The sequence below is a fragment of the Chelonia mydas genome, chromosome 6, assembly GCF_015237465.2.
Source record: "Chelonia mydas isolate rCheMyd1 chromosome 6, rCheMyd1.pri.v2, whole genome shotgun sequence".
Classification (NCBI taxonomy): Eukaryota; Metazoa; Chordata; order Testudines; family Cheloniidae; genus Chelonia; species Chelonia mydas.
The window spans coordinates 29211577-29235356 of record NC_051246.2 but is presented as its reverse complement, the minus strand read 5'-3'; the positions used below and the strand labels follow the sequence as shown (position 1 = coordinate 29235356).

General features: G+C 38.4%; 1 protein-coding gene across 2 annotated transcripts in view; it reads right to left on the bottom strand.

Annotated features, from left to right (window-relative positions):
* Nucleotides 1-23780, bottom strand: part of KCNQ1 (potassium voltage-gated channel subfamily Q member 1) — a 534879-nt gene that overhangs the window by 154638 nt on the left and 356461 nt on the right. For both annotated transcript variants that reach the window (XM_007062959.4, XM_027825414.3), the window contains one exon: nucleotides 2824-2899. In XM_007062959.4, the coding sequence (XP_007063021.3) occupies nucleotides 2824-2899 (76 nt within the window). The remainder of the gene's footprint in view (nucleotides 1-2823; nucleotides 2900-23780) is intronic.

The window sequence follows — 23780 nt, the reverse complement described above, 5'->3', positions numbered from 1 at the left end:
TTCCAACATCATACTTATGGATGCACCCTTAAAAAAATAAATATTCAGGCACTGATCTTGCAAGCACTTAACTTTAAGCACAAGTAGACCTATTGACCTGAGCTGATTTTTTTTGATTTTCTAACATTTTTATTTTCAACAAAAAACATACATTTTCCACAGAAAGCAGACACTTTTGGCAGAAAAATTTCACAAAAACTGTTTCTATGAAATTTTTTTGCCAACCCTAATTCTAAACATGCTTACCATGTTCGCCTTCAAGAGTGCCATCATTCAACACTGGATTAATTTCAACATTGGGTTGGACTGGCTAATAGAAACTGGAAAGTCAATAGCTGGTATATCTTTTAACTCTAAACATTTTATTCCCTTAGGGATCCACTTTGTGGGCATACAATAGAACAAAGTAGATTTGCAATATACTGTACATTCAAAGGAAGAATGTCTGATTTCTCCCAATTCGGTGGGAGGTTTTCAAAAGCACCTGGTAAATTTAGGAGCATAAATCCCATTGAAATTCAATGGTATTTGTGGTCTTTAAGTCACGTTGGCTTTTTTGAAAATTTTACCTTAAATACCTTAGAACTTTTTTGAAAATCGACTCTTAACTTTGTAATCCGAGATTATTGGGAAGTTTTGGATAACTGCAAATAGAACTTTATTGGAAGATTCTGCAACATATCATTAACATATAGGATGGCCTTGTGGTATATTTCATTTAGATGTAAACTTACAACTTTTGGTTCATTTTGAATGGCTAATTGTTCAAGAATAATTACAAATGCTGGGAAAGACGGAGAACATCCTTATGGGATTTAGATAGACGGCCTGGAACATGTTTTCTTGCAGATGGGAAAACATACAGCAGAACTGGGAGCCAATTTAGCAAATTGAGTACCAAGCACAAACAAGTTTTAAGTATGAAGGGAATAGTCCCATTCTATTCAGTCCAATGGTTTTTCAGCTTCTACCTATCAAGCGATCTGCCGCAAGGGACTTTAGTTTACTCACCAGGTGGATAATGTTGTACAAGGTATTCAGGCATTTTCAAAATCTGTTTTTGACAAATTCCAGGTGGGAAGTAGATATAAGGTGTGGAAGTATTGTTTCTAAGTCTCTTAGTTAATACCATGACCAATCTTTGACACCAGTATGAACCCCCTTCAAATTTCAAGTCCCTGCCCCAAAACATGGAGGAACCAGATTTTCTCAACTAAATGGTTGTAAGAATTAATTTTTAATATGGCAAAACACTGGATATTTCCTTAAACTTGTTCTCAGAAACAGCTACACCATTTAAGTTGAAACTTTCCACAAAAATGTGACCTGTGGCAAAGACCCAGCATAGAAAATTTCAGCTTGAACAGTTAAGATTTGGTAATGTTATAAGCAACTGGAGACAGGGCCTTATAGTGGGAAGTGTCAGGCAAGTCTAACTTATGAGCGGCACTACCAGCTACACCAATAATAAAAAATATTCCAGATGAGATTTTGTTTTCAAAATAATTAAACAGTATCTAAGTAGTAAAATATCTTTATAATGTTTATAAATTTCAGTGGTGAAATATGGACCCAGGTTTTGTGGTTGCAGGAAATAAATGTCTCATTTTATTTCTTATTAACAAATGGTGCTGCTAAGGATTGCTAATAATTGTTGACCAACTACTTTTCACTTTTGGTAGTCTCCATCCCCTTTAAATATTTAAAGGGAAGGAGTAACAAACTCATTTTAGACGAAGTGGATTGAAGGTGGGAAATGTATTATGATTATTAATAATGGTGCCTAACTCATTTTTGAAAATGGGACTTAGGCTCCTAAGCCACTTAAGCACTTTTGGAAATTTTATGTATTATGCCTATTGTGCAAGAATTTTCAAATTTATTAATTGAATGTATTACCATATATTTATTAATTAGAGTAGCAAGTACAATGAATGGAGCTAAGCTCATTTACAGCATTTCAGGCCCTATATTTTTAAACTAAATCATATAGGGGGAGATTTGCGAAAGGGTCAAAGGAATATAAAGGCACAAAGCCCACTGACTTCCATTAGTGAATTACTGATACAAGCTACACTGATATAAGCTATTCTAAATCAAACAGAGTGTTGATACAGGGGTTTCTATTGGGTTAACTAAATTGGTCTAAAAAAACCCCATAGTTTTGACAGACAGGTGTAACTTTTTATGTTGACCAGGCCAAAGTTAATTAGCTACTGTTAAATGTGTATGTATCCAAAATACCAGCAACTGAAATGAGACAGAAATGTCAATGTAGGCTATAGGAGTAGAGATAACTGATTATCTTATGAACTTCGAAGGGGGTTTCTTACCTCTCTAGGAGAGGCAAGAGAAACGAAGCAGAAACCTTCCAGTATGCTAACAAATTTCCATCCCTGTCCCTTATCAGGACTTCATTAACATTGAGTATGAGATAGAAAACAAGGTTAAAGTAGTATTTTAATCTCTAAGCCTACTGAGTCAGCATGACAGTAACATACAACTCAGAATTAATGAAGACATATGAGAATGTTTGCATTGCAAGAAGGAGATGAAGATAACAGCAGGTGAAAGGTCAAGTCCATTAGCAGAAAACAACATTTTAATTCAGGCTGCATTTCAGCAGCTTAGCCTATTCCCAGTGTGTCCACAGTGGACTAACCTGCTGCTAAACAACCACCCTATTCAAGGAGGGAGAGAATAGTGGGTGTGACTCACCATTACTGATATGAATTGTGCTAGTCTGTTTCTTTATAAAAGAAACAATAAGCCAGGAGTATAAAAGGGCTTATTTAGAAAACTAGCCCTCTGTTCAAAACTTACCTGAAATTTTTTCTTTGCCACAAAGTACTGCATCCGTCGTATCACCTTAATGGCAGCACGGTGGTGTTCTCGCAGCCTGTAGGAAAAATGAGACGAGTGAGTTGGCTGAGAGAGATCATCTCCGGCCATTTAATAAGGATAACAACCTTCAGTAAGTGCTTCAGTGACAAGTGGATGTTTATGCAAGAAGCGACAATTCCTTCTGTGGACACAACACACCATTATTAGGACCACACATACCTAAAAAAAAAAAAGCTTTTAAAATCTGAAATTTTATCTCTACGGTTTATGCTAGGACGTAATGTATTGCACGATGTTAAGTGGTGACCATATGAATCTCTCCCTGTGTCAGGTGAGCCCCCTCCCATCTCTCCTGCTTTCTCTCAAAAGCCCCAGACATGAGCACTTAGAACATTAGTTCTCAGGTTTCTTTTTTATATACAAGCACCCCAGTATTGTAGCCTATAGTATAGCTTTTCCTTTCCAGATCTTTTGCAAGTTTTCCTTCACTTGCACTAATTTGTTCTTTTAGGAAAACCATCGCTGTAAAATATCTTTGAGCGGTCAACTGCATGAATGGTACTATAGCAGTATATGAAACATTAACAGTAAGTAACATATGGAAGATCAAAAAACAAAACAAGTCCCCTATAAACTACAAACAGAATTGAGAAATGCTAAGTACTTTATAATAACCAATTATCAAAAAGCTTTTGCTTTTCACAACACATAGTGTTAAACATTATACTTTATTTAAAATAGATTATAAAAATGACAGGTTTTTCTTTATACTTTTAATTATATTTTAAAATATTTTAAATGTGATATATATTTTCTTAAAATTATAATCAGATAAAGCTGTGTTTATGATTTATTCAAATTATTTATTCTTAATGGTCATTCTTCAGCTATAACAAATGAAAAACACTTAGTGTTACATAGACACACATTTGAGTGAATTTAACATACAAAGGTTCTTACCCACTATGAATACATCATTTAAAACTGGGCTACTTTGACTTTTATTCCAGTACTAGTCAATGCTTCTACTAACTACTAAAGGGCACAAGCAGTAGAGCAGCGCTGACCTTACTTAGATTTTCCAAATGTATTTTCTTTGTAACTTATTATCAGTAATGGTTGTTTACAAAGCCATATTTACACACATGAAGACTTCATTTGCTGCTAAATAGTGCATTCTGTTTGTATTGAGCTGACAGCCTTCGTACCCTCCCTGTGATGGGAATCTCTCACAACAAGGTCCTTTATATGTTTAGAACATATAAAGAACCTTGCAGAACACAGCTCAGCAGTATTGTCAGCCCCACACACAATCTGATTTTTTTTTCCTGAGTAGCCACACGTTTCCTCCAGCAAACAGTTTTTCCACAGTGTAATTGGTGAAATTCCACCTTCTGGGCAGTTGGAGGGTTATAGACACCCGAAGCACAGGGTTGCATCCTGACCATCTTGGCTGATAGCTATTGATGGATCTATCCTCCAGGGAATTGTCTAATTCTTTTTTGAACCCAGTTATATTTCTGGCCGTCACAACATCCCATGGCAATGAGTTCCACAGGTTGACAATGCATTGTGTGAAGTACTTCCTTATGTTTGTTTTAAATATGCCGCCTATTAATTTCATTGGGAGACCTCTCGATCTTGTGTGAAGGGGTGAATAATACTTCCCTATTCACTTTCTCCACATCATTCATAGTTTTATAGACCTCTGTCATAGCCCCCCTACTCATCTCTTTTCTAAGCAGAACAGTCTCCGTCTTTTTGATCTAGCCTCGTATGGAAGCTTTTCTATACCTAATCAATTTTGTTGTCTTACTCTGCACCTTTTCCAATTCATATATATGTTTTTGAAGGGGGGGCAACCAGAACTGCACACTGTATTCAAGGTGTGGGTGCACCATGGATTTATACAGTGGCATTATGATATTTTCTGTCTTATTATTTACCACTTTCCTACTGGTTCCTAATATTCTGTTAGCTTTTTTGACTACAGTTACAAATTGAACAGATGTTTTCAGGGAAACTATTCACAATGACTCCAAGATCTCTCTTGAGTGGTAACAGCTAATTTTGACCCCATCATTTTGTATGTATAATTGTGATTGTTTTCCAGTGTGCTTTATTTTGCACTTAACAACATTGAATTTCATCTGCCATTTTGTTGCCCAGTTACCCAGTTTAGTGAGATCCCTTTGTATCTCTTTGCCATCTGCTTTGGACTTAACTATTTTAAGTAATTTTGGATCATCTGCAAATTTTGCCACCTCACACTTCACCCCCTTTTCCAAACCATTTATGACTATTTTCAACAACACTGGTCCCAGTACAAATCCTTGGGAGGGCTCTGCTATTTACCTCTCTCTTCATTGTGAAAACTGACCATTTATTCCTACCTTTTGTTTCCTGTCTTTTAATCAGTTACTGATCCACGGGAGGACCTTCCCTCTTATCCCAGGCCTGCGTATTTTGCTTAAGAGTCTTTGGTGAGGGACCTTGTCAAAGGCTTTCTTAAAGTCCAAGTACACTATAATAAATTGATCACCATTGTCCACATTTGTTGACCCCATCAAAGAATTCTAATAGATAGGCGAAGCATGATTTCCCTTTACAAAAGTGGCGTTGATTCTTCCCCAACTTACTATGTTTATTTAGGAGTCTGATAACTCTGTTCTTTACTATACTTTCAACCAATTTGCCTGGTACCAAAGTTAGGCTTACTGGCCTGTAATTGCCAGGATTGTCTCTGGAAACTTTTTTAAAAAATAGGTGTTATATTAATTACCCTCAGGTCATCTGGTACAGAGGCAGAATTAAGCGACAGGTTACATAGCACAGTTAGTAGTTCTGCAATTTCATATTTGAGTTCCTTCAGAACTCTTGGGTGAACACCATCTGGTCCTGGTGATGTACTACTATCAGTTAAAATAGCTCTCCCCAGAAAAATGCTAGTTTTTAACCTGGTAAAAATTGCCTCTTGTTTTCATAACCCCTTCTCCATCCAACCACATAAGGTTTTCCAATGCATCTGTTTTTAATCACTCTTTGTTTAATGCTAATGTTTACTTCTATGAAAGGAAAACAGAAAATTGACACATTTCTTTTATTCCTCTATACCACAACCCCTTTAGAAACTCCCACATAACACTTGTTGTTTTGCTGACACTGAAAAAAAAAAAAAAGACCCTGCATACAAGGCTCTCCTACTTCCCAGAGATTAAATGTTTTTGGAGGGAAAGAAAGTAATAAGATTTTAATTAGTAGCCAAGGTTATGATTCTTGGTTGTTTGATATCTTCTGCAAACTGGTAACAAATGCTTTAGTAAATGTAGAGTTTAAACATTAACTCGCAATATTTGATTGTATGACCATTTGTGACACACCTGTAGTCTCTAGGCAGACAGTGGCTGTATTAACAAATCTGTCATTTCAGGGACTTCGTCCTATGTGCATATTTGCTAACCAGCTGTACAGTACATTTTCATTCTCTAAGCAATATTTTCATGACTAGCTACACACTCCTGAAAATCTGACCATTTTTAACTGGGAGCTCAGCACTCTTGAAAATCTAGCCCCTAAATTTCACAGGTTTGGACTTGCTTAGCTTTGGCAAAAATTTTATAAATATTTCATGGGTAGGGTCAGGGGAAGGGAAAGCTGAGTTATTAAAAAAAAACCCACACACATTTTCCTTTCGTAAGTATATTTACATAAAACCATGCAGCAGAATCTATGATATACTGTTATGAACTTGATGGATATCTCTGAGGTGACCTGCAAGTAAATATCTCAGTGCTCCTAATAATCAAGAGAAGTAGTCAACACATCATCTTCTTAAAATTAAGCTTAAACATTTTTATGCCCGTAAAATCTAGACCCACAGAGAATCACTGGCTGTGGCTTCAGGTGACATCCCAGCATGCATTTTGCTGGACAGAAGCCATGCAAGGCTTTTTTTTCTTTCCCAGCAATGTTTCACAGTTATTTCACTCTCTGAACTCTCCCCCTTCTTTATTTAAGTGAATTTAATGTTGGTGAAAGACAACCCTAATAGCTCAAGTGTTCTTTCCACATGGAAAGCTTGCAATGAACCTTAGGCTTGTTGTTGCAATCATCTCAGGAGGTGGGAAGGATATCATAGTTCTAATGTCCATTTTGTTTTCGGCCATAATATTGGGACTGTCCATTGGTATCAGTTGTGACAATTGTCTTGGATCTGAACCAAGAATTTATTTCACATAGCTGACTGAGCAACCATCAGCAAGCTAATGAAGTCACTGTCAATCTAGTTTGAAATGAATTGGTTCCATGCTTTAGAGATGAAAGACTCTGTATCCCTTTAACAATCCCTTGAGCCACCTTTGTAAATATGTTCCTAATTTAAAAGGCTACAATAAAAAAACAACAACCACACATGTTAGAAAAAAGCACAATAGTCTCAGTATTGTCCACCCAATGGGTCAAAAATTGAGTCCATCCCCCCAGAATAATTAGACTGGCTTAAAAATCATTAGATTAAAATAAATAAGTAAAATAAATATTGGTTCCTTCTAACTTTCTGAGTCTTTAAGGGTGCACTTGCTTCATGTTTTCAAGCCTCTCTGCAACCATGAGGGCCAGAAACGTTTTTTTTTTAAATGAAAGCGGAGATTCTCATGCAGTGTCATGATTTCAGCAACTGGGGCTTTAAGGAAATTGCAAGAGTTTGCAACAAAAAGGAATGTCATTGGCAATTACAAACAGATCTGTTTAACATAGTCCCTGATATTGCAAACTTTTATTCACATGCTTTACTTTACAGATGTGAATAATCCCATTGACTGTAGCTGACTAACTTGAACTTCAATGGAACTGCTCACCTCTGTAAAGTTAAGCATGTGCCTAAATGTTTGCAGGATTTGGGTTTTAGATTGCATGCCGCTTACACAGACAGACATTCTTCTCTCTCTGTGCTTTGTATATCTAGGGGCATGTTATCAGCGCTCAGTTAAAATTAAAAAAAAAAAAGTGTTATCTGTCCCATGCCAGACACTAATTTTTTTTTTCATTATAAAAAGCACATAAAAACAAGGTACATTTAAAAACCAAAACGAATGAAAATGTCACCCAGGTTTCAACAGAGCTGACAATTGTGTACAAGGTCCACATACACAGATTATGATAGTGGAAAGCAAGTGCATAACAATGACAGGCACACTTAGTATTCTTTAAAGGATTTATGCTTATCAGTGAAAACCATGTGTGCGTTTTGCTGAGATAGATCAGAATCAGTTTACCCTTGACAAATAGTTGATGAACAATATGTTACACCACATTCAGTCATGTCAATTTGACTGTAATCCTTTAAATGTAATGGAAGCACAGCTGCATTCAATAATATATATTCTGACACTCACAAACACTGTACACAGATCACATGAGATTTTCAGTGGGCTTTAATACATGGAATGGAGCTCTGGAACAACAAATATAACATCAGAATTGTTAATGTCATGGGAATTATGCTTCTGAATTGACTGGGGTATATATCCTTAGAGGGGCAGTTTTAATAATCTCTTGAGAGCTGACAGCAATCTTGGCCAGTAGGGCCAATGGAGTAACACAGATCAAAAGCATTTATATTCTGACATTTACAGACAAGGCTTTTGATTTGCACTCTAACATCAAGTAATAATACAAGGCTGTTGGAGGCACTCCTCATAATATCAGAGGCAGGGGTGAGAAAAACCTAACACTAAACTTTGAGTCAAGCATCCATATCACACATGAGATGTTTCAGAGTAGCAGCTGTGTTAGTCTGTATTCACAAAAAGAAAGGAGTACTTGTGGCACCTTAGAGACTAACAAATTTGTTTGAGCATAAGCTTTCGTGAGCTATAGCTCATTTCATCAGATGCATTCAGTGGAAAATACAGTGGGGAGATTTATATACACAGAGAACATGAAACAATGGGTGTTACCATACACACTGTAAGGAGAGTGATCACTTAGGATGAGCTAATACCGGTGGGGGGGTGGGGAGGTTTGACAAGAACAGTTGACAAGAACGTCTGAGGAACAGTGGGGGGTGGAGGGGGGGAATAAACATGGGGAAATAGTTTTACTTTGTGTAATGACCCATCCACTCCCAGTCTCTATTCAAGCCTAAGTTAATTGTATCCAGTTTGCAAATTAATTCCAATTCAGCAGTCTCTCGTTGGAGTCTGTTTTTGAAGTTTTTTTGTTGAAGAACTGCAACTTTTAGGTCTGTAATCGGGTGACCAAAGAGATTGAAGTGTTCTCCAACTGGTTTTTGAATGTTATAATTCTTGACGTCTGATTTGTGTCCATTTATTCTTTTACGTAGAGACTGTCCAGTTTGGCCAATGTACATGAGAGAGGGGCATTGCTGGCACATGACGGCATATATCACATTGGTGGATGTGCAGGTGAACGAGCCTCTGATAGTGTGGCTGATGTGATTAGGCCCTATGATGGTGTCTCCTGAATAGATATGTGGACACATTTGGCAACGGGCTTTGTCAACATGAGATGAAATTCATACCATACAATCTCTGCTGTTGGGCTTTCTTAATTATTTCTTTCTTTTCCTCTTTTGCAACTAGTTTACTCAGCTATAATGGAAAGTTCCACTTGGAGGAACAATAAACTCTTCACCAGCCAATCTGAATTCTGAATCTGAAATGATATCCTTACCCCTTTAGTAAAACATCAGAGCTGCAGTTCTTTAGATAATCCTACAGCATATGCTGATTCACTAGTGAGACATTTATAATGCTCAGCAAATACTGTGGTGGAGCCATTTGCTCTAAGAGAGATCAAACATGTCTTTGACCAAATGATCTTTTTTATAACATAGTTCCCTAGAATTTCAGTGCATTTACAAAGGTATGTCCCCATCCTGTAATCCTAAATTTACACAGACCAACAGGGAAGTTTATGGGATTCTGCACAGAGGCAAGAGTCCACACCAGCAATTCAGATTGCACATTTGGGGACTACGGTCCCAGTACGGCAAATGAGCCAGTGGAACTCCCATAAGATGTTGCTTTGCAGGATCAAGGTCTAAAAAAGAATCTCCATGAAGATGTATTTTTGAATGCAATCTCTAAATGGGTTTCTTAAATGCAGGAAGAAAGCAAGCTAAATGGTTTGCCTATTTTTGTACTCCAAGAAAAATTGCAACAATTTTTCTGGACAAAAGGAAAATTTCAAAAGGTTGTTAGTCCATAACAGAGTAGACAATACTGGCATTAAAAATGAACAATTAGAGAATTATTCAGTGCTATGGAATTGGCCACTGCATATGTGCAGTGTTCTACTAATTTAATAATATGCATCATAATTGAGATACAGAAAATTATCTACATAATTAATTTAAACAGCTACAATTCATTAGGTACCTGCTGTAATATGTTCTCAGAAATGGTGACTAAATATGTAATAAACTGGTAAAATATATACAACTTTCAATGTTTCTCAAGAGATTTCTTTCCCTTTTTTGTTCCTATTTAAAATAGGTTGTCATACCCTACTCAAAAAAAAAGCCAGGAAATTCCAAATTTAAAGCTGTCACTCCATTCTGAGTGCACGTCAATGTGGTTTCCTTGTTTGTTTGTTTTTCATAATAACATGGGCTCAGAGATGGATTGGCAGCCTAAACTTTGAATTTCCTGCCTTTTGTTGATTTGTGTCACTGTCTTCATGACATACATATTTGGAACACATTCTCTGAATTTGCATTTTGCTTGTCTGTTTGTTTATTTTTTAAAAGTTGCATAATTCACTAAGAGGCAGCATTTATTATATTTAAAAATCTTCCTTAATTTCATATACATTCTTTAAGTAATTGCATTAAACACTGGCTCATATGCTTGTTTCAGGAAAATGCTTCACATACTGATTTAGTACTAATGTAAATATTATAGCAATGAGGCAAAGGAAAGGTGGTGCTAATTTCCTATTGATACTGTTTGTATTTTTTGTTCACTTGCACAATATATTATCACCAGGACCATCATGTTTGCCACAGTCCGTCCAAGGTACACAGACACTGATATTATCTGAGGTTAAAGCTCAACATTGTCTATTCTGAATGAGCTCTATGAGAACTCTGAAGCTTAGCAGGAGAGAGTCACAGATTTATATCTTGTGCAAAATGCCATTTTTCTATAAATCTATCACTGAGTTGAAGTTGAGCTCAGTTTTCAAGCATGTTTAAATTCTCTGCAGTCTTCTTGGATTTTTGACCTTAGACAGAAATAAAGCACTAAGAACGAAGTCTGAAGTGGGTTGGCTTGAAGTTTTTGGCACTAATCTTTATTTAGACTTGAACTTTATCTTTAACACATCAGATTTTAATAATACACTTTGCAAGTGAACTGGCCATTTTCCACACAGGCACAGAAAATTGTTCCTTGTAACAAAATCTGGTGGAAGAGATTCCGAATACCTACATTAAGCCATTTCATTAGTGCATTAAGTCTAATGAAATCTTTCATCATTTGTTCTCTAGAGGCTTTCAGTATAGAATTTGCTGTGGGCCAAGGTTATTCTTGTCTTTTCACACATTCTGTCATTCCTTGAGCATTATGCTTGAAGGAGCTGCTCATTATTGAGCAATGTTTTAAATGCGATGGGTTGAAATGGATTAAGTTGCATCTTCATACATTATATAACAGGAAATGCTTGACCACAGTACTAGAGACTGAAATCAGAGTAACTGGCTATTGAAAACAATGTGTCCTACCCGGCTTTCTTTTATTTATTATATTATTATTATTAGTGGTTGGAACTTGGCAATCATTATTTACTTCAGATATTTAAGAAAGTAGACTTTTGTAAGAAACTTTATGATTTACTGAGAGTGCTCAGGAAAAGAACCTCACCCATAAATGATTCATTAAAACATCTTGAAGATGTATTACTGAAAGCTGTCCCTAATTGTTGGAAAAGTACAATGACACTGTCTGGACAATATGGGTCCAAAATTTAGATTCAGTGAAAATAGCTTGACCAAAGCTTAACATTAAATGAAAAGTTTCTATAGTCTTTTCGAACATATAGAAAATGCTTATTTTTAAAGGAACAATTTTCCCTCTAGTGTTTGAAACCTAAACATTCCAGTCTCCTGCTAATATGTGATTAGAAACTGACTGCAAACACAAATGAAATTGATTAGTTTATTTTTTCAATGACCACACTGGGTTAAATGCACTGTTTATTTTTTGCATAAGTGGTGACAAGATTTTTAAAATTCTTTCAGTTTTAATAATCAACTGTGTTATTAGTAATTAGACCCGGGCAAGTAATTTTGTCATGAATAAAGTATTTATTTAACTTAGCCTTTTTCTCTTTGCAAATTGCCCATGAACAACTTATGATTTTTCTTAAATGTATTCATTATTCCAAATACTGAATCATTCAGTTCACCATTAAATAATTTCTGTGATGAATTCCTGGTTTGTAGTTTGCACATGAGTTGTTTGTTGCACATACCTAATGTTAGAAATATGACCAGATGTATAGATTGCATAACATTATTTCTGTTCCCTGATTATGGGAAGCTAATGGTTTGGCTTTCCATGTGAATACTACAGACTACAAATTCAAAATTCAAGCTCTCCGAGAATATTCTGCCATATTCATTTCAAACTCAATCTTTTGGTTATCATTTCCACCAATAAATTATTTGGCTATAATATTCACTGAATGTGAACATAGCCAAAGGATATTAGATAAAATTTGAATTAATATTTGTGGGATTTTTCCTAGATTTCTCTCAGTTCCGTTAGTAACAGATAAGGAAATCTGTTTTTTTTAAATATATGAATTTTAAACCCAACAGTGTCCCTTCAATGCACTCCTACTTCTGTTTGACACCAACCTTCACTTCTGCTCCCTTAAAAACCAAACCAAGCCTAACATGGATTTAAATTAGAAATCACCTACGTAATTTATCAATCTCCATCCCCCTTTGCTTTAGAGACAAAATCGTTAGCTTGATTTGTGATTTCTTAACAGATGTGGGGACAAAGCAGCACCACATACATGAAATGTACAGTATAATGTCTTTTGAAACCTAATAAAGAAATGTGTTTAATGTGTTTGGTTAATAGTAAAAACAGAGTACTTGCTAATAAAAAGCATTTTCAGAAGAGAACAAAAATGTGTAGAGCATCTTTCACACTGAAGGTTATAAAATGACTTATATGGTATTAATGATAGTTGGTGACTATGACAGTGATTCAGGAGAACATAACTATTTAGAACAGAATTTAAGATTTACTTAACTCAATGGCACTTAAGCATATGCCTGACTGCTGTCTAGAACAGGGATGTTAAAGCACATGCTGAAGTGCTTTTCTGAATCTACGCCTAGACATGATTTTGCTGGGGATCGGTCCTGCTTTAAGCAGGGGGTTGAACTAGATGACCTCCTGAGGTCTCTTCCAACCCTAATCTTCTATGATTCTATGCAAATGTAACAGCCAGTATGAGCTCAGTAACATGAAGCACAAAAGGTATTTGTAAGGGAATGTTGGCCAGGACACTGGGGACCTTGGTTTAATGTCTCAAGACTGAAGCATAATCTCTCTTTACAATGCAGCATCTCATTTATACTGCAGAACACTGACAGAATTGGGTAAAGAACTCAAGTCCTGGTCATTTTACAGTTGGATCTTCCAAAAACAAAGTTCTGAGAAATATTTTCATGGCACTGAGAGGTTGGGCAACGGCTTGCACACAATAAACCCACCTGATGACTGTTCTCAACTATAGTGTTCTGTGGGTGTCTTCTGCCTCTTCCCAGGTTCTTGTGGATCCCACTCAGCTGTCTCTCTATTATTACAGCACACCTTCAAAGTCCTGTATTACAATCACCATCTCCTAGCTAAAAGAGAATAGAACAGGAATCCTATCAAAGCTCACTGTTACAGTTCTTTAACTGCTCAGTGGGGGATACATTTATAAAGAATGCAAAATATTTTAAAACCAACTAGAAAGCACAGGCTCTGTTGTATTTTACTGAAGATTCTTCATATCATATGGGGCTTTAAACAGATTAAAAATAGGTTGCATTTTAAAATTAGCCTTAATTTATCTTCTCTGCCTTCATTAGTTCTTGTATATTTAAGGAAGGATAGCTGACTATTTTAAGTGCTGATGAGGTGCAAACACCATAGTTAAGGTCATATATAGTCTTTCAGGGCCAAACCCTCTGCTGGATGCAGCTTCAGTGATTTCATTGGAATTCCACCCAATTACACCAGGAGAAAACAGTGGCCCTCTCTGTGAAAGCTTGGGCTGGAAATCTGGTGAGAGCAGACTCTCTCATGAGATTTCTTGTACTTCCTGAACAGTCTCTGGTATATATTTTGACACTGCTGCTTCCACTCCTGGCACCAGGATTTGCTAAGTTGCACAAAACAAACTAAAAGTTGAAAAGAAAATAATCAATTTTTTTTTTAACGCCACAGAGTTAGGGTTTGGGGTAAAGATATGAACCAGATCTTATTTTATCAGAGATAATAGTTCACTCATTCCTATTCAGGCAAGTTTCCTGATATCAAATCACACCATGCCCTCATGTCTTCTCTGTCTCTAACATGTTAAGTCAGAAGAAAGACTTTTTTTTTTTTTTACATTGTTTCAAGGCCAAAAAGTTCTACACTAACTGGACACGAGTGCAATTATAGATAAGTAAATAGTTCATGGCACTCTTACAACCTTGGTCTGACAAAATTAAGCTCCTTTTCTCCAGACACATAGGATAGAGTGCAGCAGGGCTGTAACTTCCTTGCATGAGAACTTTCTGACTACACACATTATTTTGCATCTACTGGCTAAGAGTACATTTCACTTCCTCCTCCAGGAGAAATGGTGACTCCTAGATTTTACTTATATGGGAACACAATAGGCCAAAATCAGTGGTGATAAAAAAGGTTGCAGAAGTCAGTCAGAAAAAATGGTATAAGTAGTAAAGCAGTATAGCTTGCACCTATCTGGCATCCAGTGATTGTGCAAAATGAGTGCACCTTCCATATCAAGGGAATAGAAGGTATGTAGCAGAAAAACTAATAGGAAGGTACCAGCATAAGAGAAAGCAGCCCTCCATTTCGTATTGTTTTATACCCCATGGTTTGATGCTCCACCTATGGCCTTGGCCCACTTGAATTGAATATCCTTTGAATGCCAAATTAGTGCAAGTGACACAACTTTACTACACAATATGTAGCTTATAGGACAACCTAGCTCTGAGCTGAATTTGTCCCTGAGCTTTCCATGAGTGTTGTACCCACTCACTCCAAGTCTGAATTTGGCCCATTGTGTTTAATCTTAAATTGGATGGTCTAGAACACCTACCATACACTGACCACATTATTGGAGCCCTGCAAATCTGTGGATACTCACTTTATATCAATGAACCATGTTTGTGGACCATGAATTGGATGCGGATAGAAATTTTGTATCTGTGCAGGGCTCGACACATTACATAAACTATTTAACTGAAACCTGTAATACACAGTCAATGCTGACCTTATCTCACCAAGATCTTGAACCAAACTCATCAAAAGGGCTTTGGATGTTTGTTTTTGCTGCATATTGTAGTTTATTTTAATCTTTTTTTTTCCCCAAAAATACACTGCATCCCACATCTTAAGACTTGCCATGTAATGCTACTTCCAGTTAAAATCTTATTTAACCTTTCTTGCTTTGCGACAAAAGGAGGAATTTTTTATTGTATCAACAGTGAAAGTAGTTCACTGGGGAGCAGTGCTAGGTCAAAACAATACTGTGTTGCTTCTTATTAAATTACACATAATGGCTCCAGTCAGAGCCTCTTTCAATTTTATTCCTCCTGCCCCAATAATTTTTTTTTCCTTTTAGTTGTGGCGAATAGTGAGGCAAAGGGATTTCCTACTTCATACAAAGAAATGACAGGCAAGGGGCCAGATTCATTGGTACACTCTAGCTTCTTTGTGCTGCTTCAGCAAGACACAGCAGTTGAAGGCTTGACTATACCCAGCAGTTCTAGACAAATGAAACTACTCATAAAATTATGATTGACTATGGTCTCGCCCCCGTTCCTCCTGCCACCACCTTGCCCCACAGCCAGCTTTGCTGTTATAGTGAGAGGAGTCCTAAGAGGAAAAACATCAGAAAGGAAACTACCGTCATCTTAAATGGTCACAGTCACCTTAAAAAAAATGGAAAGGGACATGGATAATGCTATTTCAGGGGTTCTCAACCTTCTCCACACACACAATGAAGCATTGGGATCCCTTCTTCCATTTAGCCATAAAACAGGGAGGGTGTTGCAACCCCATTGAAGCCCCTCTGCAACCCCTAGACTGAGAACCCATGTGCTATTTCATGGCTGTGTGAAACATGTCCTGTGTTTTTTTAAAAAAAACAAACCCACCACACAAGGCCAAAATCTGCACTGATTTACATCTCGTGCAATGTCAGAATTCAGTAGGATTGCATGGGTTATTAGGTTAGCCCAGATTTTGGCACACTCTCTCTATGGGAATTTGGGGATATAGTTTACACAGAATGAATGATAAATGTGTCGCCTTGTAGCTACACTTTTTGGTGGGTGTATCCACTGGGGGGGGGGGGGGTGGCAGTGATAGAGGACAATAAAATAAATTTCTTGCAAACAAGTGATTTAGTTTGTGAAAGCTGAAACAAGTACCTTAAAAGCCAGGTTAGATGGGACTGTGATATCGGGGCTTTGTTTTCCATTTTAATACCATCATAAGAGCAAAAGATAGTTAGAATCTTAGCTCAAAACTGAAACTTTTAAAACTGGAAGCACTTTCAAAGATTTGTTGCTTTATAATGGTGGAGAAACACATGGGATTTCAACTTGTGGAGAACAGCCTTTCCCTATAAATCACAGAGTAATCTGAAACCTAGAAACAGTACAGGGGCTCACATTTATGGATTTAAAACAGATGAAGAAAAAACTTGCTCTTAACCCTTTCCTTATAATTTCTTCCATGTACAAAATGAACACTAATACACAAGGTCTGAATGAAAATTAACATGGTAAAAAATAAGATCAATACAATCCTGAAAATGTCTAAAACCTCAGCTGTTTGACTAGCTTCCCTTAGGGTACAAGCAAAGAATTGTCCTAAAGCAGAGTATTGTAAAATAGTTAGAGCATAATCCACTATTCGGACTGTTCTTTCATCAACTTTTATTTAAGCAGTTTATCTTGTGGAGATTAGGATCTCTTTTATAAAGAATGAACAGCAAATGCAAGCCTCTGGTTTTGAATGTCAGGCCATATTTCACTGGGAAAGCTCTAACTAGAAGCTTGTCGTCTCACCATAAGGTTATAAGCTACTTAATCAGGCAAAAGGAGAACTAATACCAACACATTAGCAATAATTTCTCCAAAGAAATTTGTAATAGCACTTGCACAGTATAAGGAGGGCTTATTTATTGTCTTTTAGGTCCTCCACCTAGTACCCTGGTGTTTATTTTGGCTTTTCATTCGGTCCGTCCCCATAGTGTATTTGATGAAAGAATATAACGCTGCTTATTGGAAATAAGTACTTAAATGGATGAGGTCCACAGAAGAAAAAACATAACAAAATTAACTTAATTGAATTATCAGCACTGCAAAGAAACTTCAGTTTAAATGGTGTCAGGGGAGGAGTTTTAGCACCACACTCACTCAGATTCAGTGCCTGAGTCCTAAAAAAAAAAAAAAAAAGTGCTGGAATGGAGGGGCAGGATGTAAGATATTTGAAAATTCCAATATTTTTAGCATGAATAATCATTGGTTTACTTTACAATGATCAGAAGTGCTGGGATGCTGTTCCAGCTCCCCCTACCCACCAAAGTGCTGGAATGGCGTTCTGTAGCATTCCAACATGACTTGAGCCCTGCTTACATTCGTTTTTAGGTACAATCACATGCTGAAATGTAGAAATCGACCAGGACTAAAATAAAGCATGATACTATGTCAAGACAAGCCTCTGTACCAACAAAGCATCCTCAAGGGAATGAGGAAACCCTAACCAACCAACCTAGTGCCTGAGACAGGGCAGCTGAAGAGAAGGAAAAGAAAGACAAAGAATTTTTTTGGCTAGCTCTAACATAACTCCCTCCATGTACACATGTTGACAATGCTCATCAGTTGTAATCAAACCTTTGTCCCTTTATTAGCCTTGATTTAAGGAAAGCTTAATGTGCTTTTTAATCCATCTCTGTTGATGAAGCAGATGAGCACACGTTTGTGTGCTTTCCTGTTAAGGGATGTTTTTCTGAACTGAAGCCTTGAACACAGAATGATGTTCACATGTCTAAATGTCTCTGATATTATATATACAATACCTGATCATATCAGAAGTGTACAGTGGGATAAACTGATTAGTGTGAGTTAGTGTGTGTGTTACAGTAGCACCCAAAGGTCCCAGTTGTGATTGAGACTGCGCGCTGTGATTATCATAGTACAGACATATAGGCAGACATAGTCCACGCTCCCAAGACTACACAGGCTGAAGTCTTTTGAGACGGTTCTGCAAAATTTGCACTTCCTTTGCAAGTGCTAATTTAGAAAACTGGGGGTGAGGAGAAAGGTTTAAATAAAGTAGCACCCAAATATAACTTTTGCTACACCAAATAATGCTTCAGCAGGTTTTTCAACTAGTACAAAAATCATCATGTACTTTATCAGAGAAGAACTCAAACCTTAACTCTGGATTTGAACACACCCATACTTTAGGGAAGTTTGGATCCAGATCCAAAAAGTCAAGGGGAGTACTCATGTACTCAAAGTTCTGCGCGTGCTGAGGTCATTGCATGATCAGGGTCTAAATTTGTATTCACAAAGCTTTTAGGCAGCAAAGCTGAGTATTCACTTGAGCAAAATTTCAGGCATAAACTTACAGACTGGGTCGAAAAAATTTTTTTTTTTTTTTAAATTGGCCCCAAATGTCTAATTTTGCCTGTGTAATCTAACGGTTGAAGAAAATGCTGTGTTAATGCTATTGCAAAAGGAGAGGGGAAACTTTGTGAGCTGATACGCCTGAGACAGAAGCTGGCTAGGGTTAACTATTTTGGTATGTGACTCTATTTCATTCTATGGCTTTAAAGCACATGTTTAGTTCAAACAATGTATTTTAGGACTATAAGTTGTTCTGTAGTAAGTTTTATATGGAAACCAGCATCATTTTAATTACTGTCTCTTCTGTAACCACTCTCCCTCTCGAATCATATGATCCCAGAACTGAATTTATAAAAACCCTATATAACTTAGGCTGTAAGTTTCTCTGATAGGAAAAGTGTTGTACTCAATGTTTGAAAGGTGCTGTGTAACTCTGTGATCTGTATACAATGAATCATCATTAATACCAATGATAATTAATTTGTAACAGGGCTACATAGTGAAATATTTCTTAAAAATTGGTGTACTTAGTGACCTCACAGTTTCACAATCAGCATTACGACACAACTTAATTCAGTGCTCATTAAGGCCCTATCAATACCCACAGTAGTCAATGGGAGTCTTTCTGCTGACTCTTGTGGTCAATGTGGGATGGGGCTTTTCATCTTGAGACAATGTACTTGTAATATTATTTTCTAGTGGTATATATACATCTGAGGAAAGCTGATGTTCAAAGAAATAATTCAACTAACATTTTTCTTGGCAGTCTCAGTTTCTGGGTATGAAGATTAAACCACCTCTTGTGCCTAAAGAAAGTCACTTGAGCTCAGGATGGAGGCACATCAGCTGAGAAACATGGGGCTTGCACTGGTACGGTCCATGCTACACTTGTTGTGTGAATCAATAGAAGACTTCTTACTCAGGGATTATCAACATGCACTTTTCATTGACACAAAATGTACTGCAAAATATTACATAGACCCGGAGTGACACCTTAGCTGGCATTTTGTTTAACTCTTTTCATGTGCCAAGTAGACATATCCATGACTACAACCAGGTTTGCCCAGGTTGCCTTAACCAAAAATAGCAAGACCCTGACACAAATAACTATAATCTTTTGAGCTATAGCTGTTGCCCCCTTACTAACATTCAATGGGGGTGTTTTATTTGCTAGCTCCCAGTACTAAAAGGGGAAGGGTCGATGGGTAATCAGGGCCCTGAGACTGACAGTCCCCAGGAACAATGGGAGAGGCCAATGCTCCAGGTCAGCCTGAATGACAGGGCAGGCACGCTAATCAGGGAGTCAGGAGGCCAGGGAGATCCCGTCCTCTGTGGGAGCTGGAATTGCCTGGGTCAGACAGAGTGGGGCCGAGCTAAGGAGAAAGCAGGGGCCCAAGCTGAGCTGGGGAGCAGAGCTGGGCCAGACCCAGAGAGAGCAGACCCTGTCCTGGGAGCAGAGCTGCAGCCCCAAAGCCAGAGGCACAGCCCAGAGAGAGCAGACTTGCCCTGGGAGGAGAGCTGCAGCAACCAGAGCCGGAGGGGCCAGAAAAGCAGCCCATGAAGCAGGTCAGTGCTGGGAGCAGAGTCACAGAAGCAGCCTGCAGAGCAGACCTGTCTTGGGAGCAGAGCTGCAGTAACCAGAGCCAGGGGGGCCAGAGAAGCAGCCCAGGGAGCTGGAGGCAGAGTGGAGCAGGAGCTAAGACAGAGTGGAGCTAGAGCTGGAGTTGGAGCTGCGGCTGGAGCAGTCTGAAGCTGGGTGTCGTGAGTAGCTGGGGAGAGCGAGGGTGGACCCTGGGCAGTGGGCCCAGCACAGGGAGATGCCTCAGCCAGGAGGCTCTGCAGGCCAGACTCGAAGAGGGATTGGTAACCCCGACAGGGTGGGGGCAACGCTGGGAAGAAGGGCCCTGTCACCTAGAGCCTGTGGCCACCACCAGAGCGAGTGTCCAACCCACAGCATCCCTGCAGCACAGCCAGGGCCTGAGAAGGAGGCCTGGGACTTACAAGGAACAGACTGTGAACTGCCCTGACATTCGAGAGACACTGTTTGTGCTGTTCCCTGCCACAGAGCGGGTTGATGTGTTTCCTTTAACCTTTCCCATTTCCCCTTATTCTTTTTAAAATTAATTGTTAATTAAATAACTAGCATTTGCTTCAAATTGTATGTAATGGTCAGTGGGTCAGAGAAGTGCCCAGTGCAGAGAGAGTACCCCGGAGTGGGGACACCCTAGCCCGTCCTAGGTGACCATAGCAGGGTTGGGGGTCGAGCCCCCCAGGAATCCTGGGCCCAGCCTTGTTGGGGTTACGAGGACTCTGCCAGACAGGAGAGTGGAAGGGGAGTCCTCAAAGGCAGGGAGGCCACTGGGTAAAGGAAGTGGGAGCAAGGACTCAGATCCTTTCGCTAGCCCACTTCACCGGGGTAGTGCAGAAGCCAGGAAAGTTCCCCACAATAGCGGGACTATTCCCCCGCTTACATAAATACCCAGCTGTTACAAATTGTCATAGCTTATTTGACTTCAATAGGCAGGCCAAGGTGGCAGATGACATCTCCTCTCTTTTGAGCAACACTGCATCTGACTCTTTTCTCCTCTGCCCCTCCACGTTGCTGTTATTCATGACCCAGCGTCTCCCCATCAGCCTTCCTCTCTGATTTTGACTCTAGGCTCTTTCTCTCTTCAGTCTCTCAGACTCAACCTCAGTGACCTCAACTTGCTAGTAAATATTTAAATAAATAGTAAATATACAGAGTTTTGATATTGGTATCTGATTTTAAATCTAGTTTTTATGACACAAGTATTTTATTTGAATCCTTATTATTGTAGCACTATTATCCTTCGGCATTAGAGCCAATGGGAGAGGTTCCAGTAAGACTGAAAAATATAGGCTTGGAATATAATTGGCTTTACCCTGCCAGGCTATGGGTTCACAGTACAGGTCAAACGTGCATTTCTTTTCCCGGGAGTGGGATGATATATCTGGAGAGAGCGAGAAAGCAAGCAGAATGTACATAAGCCATGGATGAAATGGCTTCTGAAGCAGATTGAGACACATAGGGGACGTTTGCCTTTCCCTGCATACCCTTTTAATTTGCATTACTCTTCCACCTGGTTTCTTAAACTTACTGTCAACTCAATTAATTTATTGAGGCCATTAGTCACGGTATGCATAATGCTATAGATATTTCTTGCACATTAGTAATTATCAATGACTCACCTTCACCATGTTGGAAAGTGGTATTATTCTTCCTAGAGTGGATTGTATGTTTTTTTTTCCTGATTATTCAGGTTTCATATAATGTACATTTATGAACTGCAGGAGGAGTATTAAAGGAAAACTGTGGTTCCCATCTGTCCTACTATTTGTAAGATTGTCCTACTTTTTGGGGGAAGTGCATATGAGCAATTCAGGGACCCTGAAATTTTCTTTTGAGGCCCATGAAATGTTCTCATGTTGAGACTATGTGAAGAGCCATGAACATGTCATAATATTTTGCAATTTCATCATGTTGTGAGCAAATGAATTATGTTACCAATGATTTAAATACAAATGGACAAACCAGTTAGGATAAAAGAAGAGCCAATCTGAAACATCATCTAGCTTTCAAACCAAAAGTTGACCAAATGCCTCAGGAAACTGGGTAATGGCCTTTCACCTTGAGGCTGCTGCAGGAGCTTGGATGCCATCCAGACACATAGTAACTGAAAGTTGCTACAAACCGATGGTTGATAGGTGCCTTATGCAAAATGAACTGTCAGAGTTCTTAATGGATAGAAAAACACACCACCACAAAGGGTGCTAATTGGCAACCCGGTTGGCTGTCTCAGAAATCAAGGACTGAATGATAATGTCCTTAGGTCAGAGTTATATGAGCCTTACAGGCAAGCTTACTCTTCTGCTCATTTTGGGTGCAATTCATCCTTGTGCCAAGAGCCAACACAAGGTCAATGCATTAATTACATCCTGTTCAAAACAGGTCTTAATGTGACGGTGAATTGCTCCCTCCGTGGATAAATAGAGAACTTCAGCCTCTAGCACCTCTCAAGAGTGCTAGAGGCCAGACTTTTAAAGGTATTTAAGCACCTAACAATGCAGACAGGAACTTAGGGGGATTCTGAAAAGCTCATTTGTAAATCCCAGTAGGTGCCTAAACACCTTTAAAAATCGGACCCTACATTCATACCGAAATAATTTGAAATAACCTCAAACCAAACCAGAAACGAACACATTTTTAGTTTGAGAAGTTTCAGATAACTTTCTTCAAGCTAATTTTTTTTTGTGTGCAAGCCAAGACTTGAAGTTCAAGTGCTGAAATGCCACAAGAAAGACTGTTCCTGTGGAATTTCCAGCCCTAGTCAAAGGCAGGAAGAACCAGAAAATTCATGTGAAACCCTGTTCCCACAAGACTCCCAGCCCAAGTTTGCAAACTCAAGAGGTTTGGATGATTCTGAAAGACTCCATACCTTAGGATGTTTACCTGAAGCTTTGAATGTTTGCCTATCACTAGTCCCAGGTTTAAAGGTTAGTAAATGGCATGGTTCGGTATATCCTGCAATTGGCCTGCCTACACCATACCTGATTTTTCATTTATTTATATAATTTATTAAGAGTGCAAATTTGAATATGCCTCAGCTTATTCCCCCCACCCCTTTCCTTTTCCCCTAGTTTCACTATGCTCATCTCTCGGAATGTATGTGTATAAAAATAAAGTAACAGTAAAGATGGGCAAAAGATGACTTGTGTAATTATGTGGTTAAGCTATATTTGCGTTTCTGCGTGAATTTATTTTACTAGTCTAACAGGAGAAAAGTTCTTGAAGTGCTCTCTCCCCTCACTGCAGACCGGACTGAAAAACTTCTAAACTGCTGTCTTACCAAACAAAGATACTGAGCCCTGAGGAGGATGCCTTGTGTGCAGCCAGGTCTGGAATCAGGAACGCACTTAAGCACATGCTTAAATGCTTTCCTGTATCTGGGGCCAACTGGAGGCCATGGTGTCGCATGTATTGGACAAGTACGGCAGTGGAACAGACACA